The 11209-nt window shown below is 37.1% G+C and overlaps 3 protein-coding genes across 5 annotated transcripts in view; 2 read left to right on the top strand and 1 right to left on the bottom strand.

Moving 5' to 3' along the window:
• Window positions 1-3902, top strand: part of c2cd2l (c2cd2 like) — a 42298-nt gene extending 38396 nt beyond the window's left edge. The window contains exons 13-15 of one of the 2 annotated variants that reach the window (XM_056244932.1): window positions 836-966; window positions 1507-1744; window positions 3075-3902. In XM_056244932.1, the coding sequence (XP_056100907.1) occupies window positions 836-966; window positions 1507-1744; window positions 3075-3328 (623 nt within the window). In that variant the 3' untranslated portion in view covers window positions 3329-3902. Of the gene's footprint in view, window positions 1-832; window positions 967-1506; window positions 1745-3074 lie in introns of both variants that reach the window. The other variant, XM_056244921.1, reaches the window with a different exon arrangement.
• A 1603-nt stretch (window positions 3903-5505) lies between these two features.
• LOC130079668 (histone H2AX) lies at window positions 5506-6180 on the top strand. Its single transcript, XM_056245014.1, has one exon. It carries the CDS (start codon window positions 5606-5608, stop codon window positions 6032-6034), a length of 429 nt encoding a protein of 142 aa, XP_056100989.1. The 5' UTR covers window positions 5506-5605; the 3' UTR covers window positions 6035-6180.
• Window positions 6181-6985: 805 nt separating this feature from the next.
• The window catches only part of hmbsa (hydroxymethylbilane synthase a), a 7171-nt gene continuing 2947 nt past the window's right edge, over window positions 6986-11209 (bottom strand). Inside the window, exons 6-14 of one of the 2 annotated variants that reach the window (XM_056244968.1) lie at window positions 10178-10255; window positions 9853-9930; window positions 9578-9653; window positions 9261-9374; window positions 8677-8715; window positions 8157-8276; window positions 7977-8030; window positions 7787-7873; window positions 6986-7219 (exon numbers count right to left, since the gene is read on the bottom strand). In XM_056244968.1, the coding sequence (XP_056100943.1) occupies window positions 7043-7219; window positions 7787-7873; window positions 7977-8030; window positions 8157-8276; window positions 8677-8715; window positions 9261-9374; window positions 9578-9653; window positions 9853-9930; window positions 10178-10255 (823 nt within the window). In that variant the 3' untranslated portion in view covers window positions 6986-7042. The remainder of the gene's footprint in view (window positions 7220-7786; window positions 7874-7976; window positions 8031-8156; window positions 8277-8676; window positions 8716-9260; window positions 9375-9577; window positions 9654-9852; window positions 9931-10177; window positions 10256-11209) is intronic. The other variant, XM_056244975.1, reaches the window with a different exon arrangement.

Genomic DNA, 11209 nt, shown 5'->3' on the forward strand with positions numbered 1-11209 from the left:
ATTTTATTTATGTATCTATTTATTTGAAAGAAATGTTTTATTCATCAAGGACACATTAAATAGACGAAAAGTGACAGTAAAAACATTTATAATGTTATAAAAGATTTCTATTTCAAATTATTGCTGTTCTTTGAACTTTCTGGTAATCAAAGAATCCTGAACAACAACAAAAAAGGTTTTCATAAAAATATTAAGCAGCACAACTGTTTTCAACATTGATAATCATAATACATTTTTCTTGAGCAGCAAATCGGCATATTAGAATGTTTTTTGAAGGATCATGTGATTAGACTGGAGTTATGATGCTGAAAATTCAGCTTTGTGAAAACAGGAATAAATTAGATTTTAAAATATATTCAAATAAATTACATTTTAAAATATATTACAATAGAAAAGTTATTTTAAATTGTAATAATATTTCACAATATTATTATTGTTACTGTATTTATGACCAAATAAATCCAGCCTTGGTGAGCATAAGCAGCGTCTTTCAAAAACATTTATTAAAATGCATAGATTTATTAAATCGTATGCACATCTTTATAATCATGTATTTAATTAATTTTGTATTCAGTTAAAAGTTAGGGTTAACAAAATAAAGTAACACACATTTATATATTGTTATGTGTATATTATTTTTAAAAGATGTTTTTGTTAATATTATGAATTTGTTATACATTAAATGTATTTTAATAATAATTTTAGTTTGTCCATATTATAATACTTTTTGTTAATATTTATCGTTTTATTCTTCTTTTCGCAGTGCCTTTTGAACAAAATTAGGTGTAAGTTTGTGATCCTGTTGTGTTTGTGTCTGTGTGCTATTCCCTAGCAGAAGGCACCCTCCCTAATGGGCTGGATCCCGTAGCAGAAACGGCCATTCGGCAGCTGACCGAGTCGGCCAGTAAGGTACCCAAGAAGACGCCTACTAAACGCAGCACTCTCATCATATCTGGTGTGTCAAAGGTCAGTCGGAACATTGTGTAAACAGACATTTCTAATCAGTTTCATATAAACATCTTTGTTACAATGAGACAAGTGTCTAGGGAAACAGTCACGAGAACAGCCTTTTCCCCCAGAGTAATGTTTGTTTGTCATCTCTTTCTTTCACATAATGTTGATGTAACACTCATCAGGACACCTTTTGGCTAGGATTCAATTGTGACCAACGTAACGTCTATTCTAAAGCACTGAAACATCACATTTAACTATTGGTAACTTCCTTTTAAACATTGTAATCTATAAATTTGTAAATCTAAATGTCATCGCAAGCTCAGTCGTCTCATATCACATATCACTCATAGAACATACTGGCCCTCGCCTGGCTGTCGAAAAGTTTAAAGTTTCAAATTCACTGTCTGAAGTTCCAAACAGGGTTCACAGAAAGGCTGACAGCGGAGCCGCTTTTGCAAACACACTGCTGAGATGTTGTCTTCCTCAGCTGTGCCTGCAGGACATGTACATGAGAAACACTATGTTAAAACTAATTTTCTGTCCTTCCCACAGGTCCCCATTACTGAGGATGACTCAGCCTTATCAGTGGGCTATGCTGCAGCCATGGACGCAGCCCTACAGGGGGCGCATTCTCCCAGTGGACCCCCGAACCACCACGGAGCATCCGCGCATCAGGAAGGAGGCGAGACCACACCGTCTGACGCGTCAGAGCGACCGTCCGTGGATGACGCGGAGTCAGAGACGGGATCGACCGGAGCGCTGGAGACTCGTAGCCTCAAAGACCACAAAGGTGTACATTTTTCTGTAATGTCTTTTATGAAATTCATTTCGAGTTTATATGTGTAGCACTTTTCACAATACATATTGTTTCAAAGCAGCTGTCCAGAAAATGCTTGTTTTAAAAGTTACAATTTAGGAAGTATTTTGTTATCAGCCAGAGATGTGTATGTCAAAGTAATGTCAATATGGCAGTAATATACAGCTATAATATAATACGTTATGTGGTTAGTTAACGTGGGATAGTTCCCCCCAAAATTAAAATGCCTTCATCAATTGCTCTCATGTCGTTCCAAACCCATCTCATTCATCCTCAACACAAATGAGGATATTTTTAATGTTGAAAGTTGAGAGATTTTTGTCCGTCTATTGAAAGTATTTTCACTCAAAACATTCATAAAATAAATCAAGATGAATCGAGCGGATTAATCCAAGTCTTCTGAAGAGACATGATCACTTTATATGATGAACAGATTTAATTTAGGCTTAATATTCACATATAAATATTGATCAGTGAAACTACAGAGAACACTCAAATTTAGTAAACGGACAAAAAAAAAACACAGATTGTCCCATCAGAAAACGTAGATTAAACCACTTGATTCATATGGATTTATTTTATGAACATATTGAAGTGTGGTGAAGAGACTTTCAATGGACAGACGGAAATCAATTTAATTTAAATATCTCTGTGTTTTGAAAGATAGGCGAAAGTCTAATGGGTTTGAAACGACATGAGGGTGAGTATAATGATTGACAGAATCGTAATTTTTAGATGAACTATCCCTTTAAGCAACAATGAACATATTAGGCAGCAATTACAACTTGTGCTCATAGAGTGGTGCAGGTATGACGTCAAAACCCGGAAGACTAATTCGCCACCTGTTCCCTCGAGATTTTCTTATGGCTTTTTATAATGGGATTTTTCAATTTATGATTTTTTTATGAACATTTTGCTCTACAACATAAATTACACACACACTCCAAACATTCTTATCTAGTTACTTATTAGTAACATTTAGAAACATCTAGTTAAAAATGTTTTTTAAAATAAAAATAACAGCTTCAAAATCCTCGTTTACAATATGGGTGTGTGTAATCTATGTTGTAGAGCAAAACGTTCAAGTATCATCAAGTTTTATTTTTGCCACAGACCTTATTTCACTCATAAATTGAAAAGCCCTATTATTTTTTTAAAGAGCCATAGGAAAATCTCAAGGGAATCAGTGGCGATTTTAGTCTTAGTTTTGACGTCATCCCTGCACCACTCAGTAATGATTACAATATAAGGATAATATATTTCTTCTTTCTTTTTATTTATGTGTATGCATGTTCTGTTTCAGTGGGATTCCTCCGCAGTGGTACCAAGCTACTATTCCGAAGGAAAAACAGAGAAAAAGACCCCAGTTTCAGTCAGTCCCACGAGGATGTCTCCAACCTGGGCAATGACTCCTCCACAGCCTCCTGCTCCTCCACCAGCCGCAAGAAGTCTGGAAGTTTCTCCCGCCGTCTCATCAAACGCTTCTCGTTCCGCTCGTCCAAGACTAAGGGCAAATCGAGCACAGCCAATGGAGGGTCCAGCACTACAGATAACTGAAGGATAAATAGAGAGAGAGAGAGAGAGAGAGAGAGAGAGAGAGAGAGAGAGAGAGAGAGAGAGAGAGAGAGAGAGAGAGAGAGAGAGAGACGGTGCAGGCACCAGTCAAATGAGTGTGAAAAGTTATTTATGTTAGGTATTGATATTCCACAACCTTTATGGGGTAACGTCATACTTCAGACCATACTGTACCCAGGAAGCCAGCCTTGCTTTGTTGTTCTCCTGCCTGGAATGTCATCCTTCACCTATGATTACAGCGTTCGGGATGGAAAACGCCATTAAATGTGGTAAATAAAAGGATTTGAACATTTATGGATGCATTGTTAATCTAATTAATTTGGGGGGAGCTTTTTTGTGAATGATTATGGGTGAACAAATTCGAGAAACTCAAAATGGACGGGAGTGTTATGCGGTTATTGAGCACAGGGGGGCGAAATAGATCAATGACTATTGATGCCTCCCCTCCAACACTGTCGCTATGTGTTGTTTTTATTATTTATTTTATTTCATCAGTTGCACTTTGAATCTTAATCTGATTGTTTACAATGCTGGGGAGCTCTTTTTCTGTCGTTTTTTTAAATCATGTTTGTGTATCGTTTACTGTTATCGGCGCTGGTTTATTTCTCCTGAGCCTGAGAGAGTTATATGCTAAGACATGCTGTGAGCTTTGTTCTCGTTTTGCTGTTGATATAGCATTTAGCCCTGTTTTCAAATAGTGGTACGTTTTACTTTTATTGTGGCTTAATCTTTTATAATGATGTTTTTTTTTTTTTTTTTTTTTAGAAAACGGAAACGTTCACAGGTTACTGTAGGCATTTCTCACTAAATTACGTTTGTGTGTTTTGGTTGTAAAGTATGAGCCATTCATATGTCAAAAGGGATACACTACCGGGGAATTTTTTGCATTTGTGTATATTTATAAATTATTCCACATATTATTGAAAATCTACAACCTCTTGAGCTACATCAGGCTGAATCTGCAGTGGAAAAAAGCGCTTTTTCAGGGTCCACGTGAAAACAAACCTCAGGGGATATTATAAAAAGGTAAAAACATGTTTAGTCTATCTATTTTTTAATATTATTATTTTCAGAGATAGCTTCTTGAACAAAACAGACGCGGCCCCACTAACATACAACCCCCTTTCCTCTTCTGAAATTTAATTGTCAGTTGCAATAAACTTATCCAGGAGCCTTCGCACGTCTTATTTGTCGTAATACAATAGATAGCTTTTATGATAGTGTTGAACAGAACATTATTATTATTTTCTAGTAATGTAACCTAGTAATTTGTAGTAGAGGAATAGTCCAAACCTATGGTTCACACTCAAAATTGTATCATCATTAGCCACGGTTACCATGCACTTTCACTGTATGACGACCGAGGCTGTTTATCTGCACGAAATAAGTTAACGTTAGAAGTTTAAAATGAGAGTGAGTAAATGAACACAAATCTCGTTTTGGGTTTAACTGTCCCTTTAAGGAATAGCTCTCTTGCTTGCCGTATCCCTCCCCCATCCCTATACCAACCGGTGCATATTTTCAGCATTTGGTTCTTCTATCATCAGATTTATTTGAAATAAGCAGCGCTCTGTAAAGACCAAAACTAATAACAATAGAAAAACATGTCAACAACTCACAGTTCATGAATCAATAACAGAGCGCTTGTTTGCAGTGTAATTCCTGGAGCATAAAGCCTGAAAATGTTATATGACCAGAATGTTATGATAACTCCGAACAATCTAAAATGAAGGCAGTGGGCCACTTGAGGTATTCAGACCTTTATATTATTGTGGTTAATTTGATGTTTAATTTATTCTGAATAAATTATTTTTGAAAATCTATTCCTCTTCTTTTTTCCCCCCAAAATGTTCTTACAATGAGGGGGAGGGGAGGGGAGTGGAGGGGAGGCGGGTCATAGACGGTTTGAATTTACCGCCCAAATTTGATTGACAAAGAAAAAGACCAGCAGTGGCGCAGACCAGAGCCACACGAACCAATCAGAAGAATCAATCAGTTCGCGCACATGTAGATGGACCCGGATTGGTTCGTTAGTTTGTGCTGTTTATGCACTGCAAGTTCAAGCCAATAAGAAATCACATCCGCTCTAGGGTTGCTTCTAACCGCCAATCAGGTCTGTTCTTTACTGCGCGTAACCAATCACAATGGTGGGCGGGACTATACAACCCTAGTTCAGTCAGTCCTTAAATACTGCAGCAACTGTTAGGAACGTCTTACTGATTTCTTCTACAAGCGGAGAAAAGAAATATCTTCATCAACATGTCTGGAAGAGGCAAAACCGGTGGAAAAGCCCGCGCCAAGGCTAAGACGCGCAGCTCCCGTGCTGGTCTTCAGTTCCCCGTCGGCCGTGTGCATCGTCTCCTCCGTAAAGGCAACTATGCTGAGAGAGTAGGTGCTGGTGCTCCCGTGTACCTGGCTGCCGTCCTCGAGTACCTCACCGCTGAGATTCTCGAGTTGGCGGGAAACGCTGCAAGAGACAACAAGAAAACTCGTATCATTCCTCGCCATCTTCAACTGGCCGTCCGTAACGACGAGGAACTGAACAAACTGCTTGGAGGAGTGACCATCGCCCAGGGTGGTGTTCTCCCGAACATCCAGGCCGTCCTTCTGCCCAAGAAAACTGGCCAGGCTGTTGCTAGCTCTGGTAAATCTGGAAAGAAGGGATCTTCCCAGTCACAGGAGTATTAAAAGCTACGCTGTCCTAAGCTAACTAACCCAAAGGCCCTTTTAAGGGCCACCCAACTCGTCCGAAAAGAGCCAATTCCATGTGTCTGAATGTGATGTAACTTGTATTATCGAGATGCCTTTTTACGTATTAAATTGTCTTTTACATATCTATTTGTGTTGTGTGTGTTTTGAACAAGAATACAGGTTAACGCTTGAGATCAACGGAAAAAGTGAACAACAATGGTAACGTTATAATGATCATCTTTATTCACAGAATTGTTTCTCATGTTGATAGTTACAGAAAACATTTAACATTGCTGGTGAAATGATTTGCTATGGTTGACTCAATTACATGTTTAAAAGGCACATTGTGGCGTCTTGATATGACTAAAACACATTGCATAAGTTAAATGTTCTAAAGAAAAACCTAAACTTTCCTATGCTAACTTTTTAAATTGAACATTTTGCCAATAGAAATCTTACATGGACCTCAATCTTTTGAAGTAACATGTCTTAGCATCTCAATGTTTACTGTGATTTGCCTAATTTTATAGAATTCCACAGTAATAAAATCCATATATTTTGAGGATAGACATTTTTATAAAATTGTTAGATACTAAGTTCTATATTAAAAACTATGGCCAGTTGTAAAAGGTAGCCATTTTAAGCACCTAATGTTTATGTGGCTCATTGATAAAGACAGCCTGATCATTAGAAGTCGAAGACTACCAACGTGAATTTTCTTCCAGAATTCTGTGCCTGAGAGAGGATGGCAGTCAAAACATTAGACATTTCAGTGTCTTGTGTGTGAACTAGCAGCTGACAGAAAAATTGGTGCCGTCACATTGTTAAAACTGAGGTATAGTAGTTGAAGAGACTTAATATATTCACCCAATCATGGTTGTATTTAAACTGGAGATTCAGCTATAGATCATACGGTTGAGTGAACCGTGTAGCAAGTTAACAGCATGTCAAATATTTAATAAACTAGGTCCCAACTAACTAGTGCACAAAATGTACAAAAATATATTATCGAGCATCATTAAGTTTCCTGGCTGTTGTGAGAATGTCTTTGGCCCCCTTATTAAGAAGAACATTTGCCAGATCCATCCCCAGTTTCTCAGCAGCATCGAGGGCTGATGATGATATATTGTTGGCAGTGACTGCAACGTGTACCGGTACACACTCCTGTGCACTCTCACTCACCTGAGAGAAACCAGTTGGAATAAAGGTTATAATGCTGTAAAATGATTTACTATATAATCATGTAAACACTACCATTCAAAGGTTAGGGGTACATGTTAATGAAAAAAAGTCTCATGCTCACCAAGGCTACATTTATTTGGTCCAAAATACAGTAAAAACAGTAATATCGTTAAAAAAACTGACTACAATTTAAAATAACCGTTAAATATTAGTAATGTTTTCCTGACATTTATTCCTGTGATGCCATAGCTGAATTTTCAGCAGTCTTCAGTGTCACATGATCCTTCAGAAATCATTCTAATATGATGATCTACTGCTCAAGAAACATTTCTTATTATCGAAGTTGAAAACAGTTGTGCTGCCTAATATATTTGTGGAAACTGATACATTTTATTCCCAGAATTCTTTGATGAATAAAAAGTTAAAAAAAAAACAAAAAAACTTTTTGTTACAAATTTAAGTCTTTACTGTCACTGATCAGTTTAATGCATCCTTGCTGAATAAAAATGTTTTACTGACCACAAACATTTGAACGGTTATGTATATAGAAGTTTATTTGACCCTTACTTTGTTGTCTATTTCCACACACGTCTGCATAGTGTCCTTCAAGCAATCAGCTCCATCCAAACTATAAACTGCTCCAGTCAAATACAACTGCAACAAGAAAGAGCTGATTTTAATCTGTCAACAACACTCATTCAGATTTGTATTGCCATCCATTTACATTGAGTGAAGTAGCATAAAACATGCTCTTTACCATGGACCCTTTCACTTCTGTATGAACAGCAACAGGCACACTGCAGCCTCCTTCCTGAAAGCAAGACAAAGGAATGAACAGTATTTAAACCCCACAGCTGTATGCCCAGAAATATGGTCAATTAGATATGAACCACATCCAATGACAGTTTAGTTCATGTGTGTATGTAAGGGAACCCACCAGCTGCTTGAGGAAAGCTCTCTCTGAGATGCACCTCAGCACTGTGTCTGGATGGTGCAGGACAGACACCATTTCCAAAATGTCTCTATCTTGTGCTCTGACTTCCACTGCCAGTGCTCCCTGATCATAAGTCACATTTTATGTTATTTACTGACTGACATTTCATATAAAAACAGTTCTGCAGGTTAAGTGTCCCATTTCTGGAGTTACAGAATGTATACAATGGCTTCACAGGAGTCTGATTACAAATGAAGCATTATGTTTTATGTTCATGCAACATACACAAAAAAAAACTGCACTTTTTTGTCTGCAACCGTTGACATTGTTACACAGGTGTTTCCTTTAATGTTTATAAAGTGCAACAACAGTTGAGCTTGCACCTGCTTCTTTTCTCACATGAACAACACAATAATAAGTGCAAAGCGTGACGGGTATAAACTGGAAACAATATGCTACTAGTGCATGAATTCCTAATGCGGTTTCATAGTTTACAAATGCTTGTGCACGCTTGCACACTTACCTGGCCAACTGCATACATGCAATCTTCAGGGCCGAGAATCTGCAATTTATAGAACAACTACAATGAATGCATTATAAATAAAACTATAAACACTGCTGTAGTCATCAGAGACCTTCAATATTCAGAATAGTGGTTGGTAGATATGGGTTTTCCCCAATAATATACAACATTCTTGTTATAAACCCATATCACGCCTTATATGAAATTACTTTTGCAAATGGGCCTATACAGATGAAAATACTTTTAACATTAAAGTCAGCATGAAATTAAAATGTATTTTTGTTTTCTAAATGCATGGTTTTGATCTTATTGAGAACTATTCAGGCATATGTTGGCTTTTTTATGTTTTGACTATTTTTTTATTAAAATGTCATTACTCGATCTTCCAGTGAAACGACAGACTTCTCTCTGTTGATGTATGCTGGACTTCTCTAATCATTTCGTGCCTTTCTTACAATTTACTGCAAGCACGCATTCATATCTGCCTCCATCCTATCAACAACTGATGGATTGAAGTCCCGGCTCTGCAATTTTTTCTTTTTCATTAATTCATTTCAATTGGATGTATGTCGTGACTAACATACTTGACTGATTCGGTTTTCCCAGCCCATCCGTTTGAGCCCTGCTGCGGCCAGAATGATGGCAGCATAGTCGTCCTTTTCATCCAGCTTCTTTAGGCGGGTGTTTAGATTCCCTCTCTATAGCAGTAAAGTCAAGGAGACAGACTCTAGTACCGTTAAAATGCTATATACAGTATATAGAAACTTGCCGGTATAACAAATACCCTGGAAATATGTGCTTGCTTTGGCACTGGCAGTCTAACAAAATCAATGATAAAGCTGTTCCCATTAATAATATATAAACATCCAGAGATTCAAAAGCAAAAGAAAGTGCAGGATACAATATTTTCAAACTCCAGTTGAGGGAATCGTTTCTTCAGCTGAGCTGCTCTGCGAAGTGAACTTGTGCCAATAACACTGGGGAAAAAAAGGTTTCATAAGTGCATATAGCTATCATAACATGACATCTGACAGAATGCAGATTTTGAAATCAAATGCCATCGCTATGAATACTGCTGATCTTCCTTCATTATTTGGGTCATCAATCAAATTCTCTAGAATGGGTGTCTGCACTTTTATTTGGCATGACTAGATTGTTAAAGAACACAGAGCTCACCTCTTCTCTGGCAAGTTGTCCAGAGTTAGTCCAGCATTCTTTGGATGAAGAACCACTGCATCATGGGGATTTTCCCGCCTTCACAAAACAATGAGCAACATATCACACACACAGTTCAAACGGGTTTTGATCATTGGTCATTACAAGTCATAAATAACATTTATTAAATTAACTTAAATTCAATTATTAATTAAATTAAAATATTTAAATGAGTGAATCTATCAATTAATTTTAATTCAATTATTAATTAACTGGGAAACACAATAATTAATAATAATAATTAACTGGGACAATATTTGTCAGATGTCAAGTGTGTGGTACTTACTGAAGAATGGCTCCAATAGTGAATCCAGTGGGCAATGAGGTAGGTAAATCCTTAAGAGAGTGCACCACAATATCCACTCTAGTGGTGAACAAAACACATATAAAATATTAATAATAATAATATAATAAAATAAAATATATTTTAAAAAATCACAAACTGTTGTTCTAACTTTTATTGCATTGTGCTATGTGTCACCATAAAAAAAAAGTTATTTATCACATGATTAATTAAAGGGTTAGTTCACCCAAAAATGAAAATTATGTCATTAATGACTCACCCTCATGTCATTCCAAGCCCGTAAGACCTCCGTTCATCTTCGGAACACAGTTTAAGATATTTTAGATTTAGTCAGAGAGTTTTCTGTCCCTCCATTGAAAATGTGTATTCTCTTCCGGCTCTGCGTTCACGAGTCCGCAGTGACGATGGTGACGTAAGACGCTGCTGACGTGTTCTCTGGTTACTGGTTACTGGTTACCAGAGAACACGTCAGCAGCGTCTTACGTCACTAGCGTCACTGCGGACAGAACCGTAAGACAATACAATGTTTAATAAAGTCATAGTTTTTGTTATTTTTGGACCAAAATGTATTTGATGCTTCAAAACATTCTAACTAACCCACTGATGTCACATGGACTACTTTGATGATGTCTTTATTTCCTTTCTGGACAAGGACAGTATACCGTGTATACATTTTCAAAGGAGGGACAGAAAACTCTCGGCCTAAATCTAAAATATCTTAAACTGTGTTCCGAAGATGAACGGAGGTCTTACGGGCTTGGAACGACATGAGGGTGAGTCAGTAATGACATAATTTTCATTTTTGGGTGAACTAACCCTTTAAGGTTTATTACACAAAACAAATCAACAAGTCTAAAAGAACTGCTTTCACATCCTCTGATGTAGAGTGTTGGTAACCAGCAGAACAGACGGTGAAGCAGCTGATACAGTAAATATGAGCAAAACTGTTCTATTTGAAATGTCATATCAATAATACTGAAAGCATAATAATTACAGGTTAAGTCAATCTAAAGC

This window comes from Rhinichthys klamathensis, unplaced genomic scaffold, assembly GCF_029890125.1.
Source record: "Rhinichthys klamathensis goyatoka isolate OS25496 unplaced genomic scaffold, OSU_Roscu_1.1 h1tg000028l_1, whole genome shotgun sequence".
NCBI classification, from domain to species: Eukaryota; Metazoa; Chordata; class Actinopteri; order Cypriniformes; family Leuciscidae; genus Rhinichthys; species Rhinichthys klamathensis.

Bases quoted from the DNA above. Each gene is read 5' to 3' on its own strand.
- LOC130079668 (XM_056245014.1), top strand. From the start codon at position 5,606: ATGTCTGGAAGAGGCAAAACCGGTGGAAAAGCCCGCGCCAAGGCTAAG.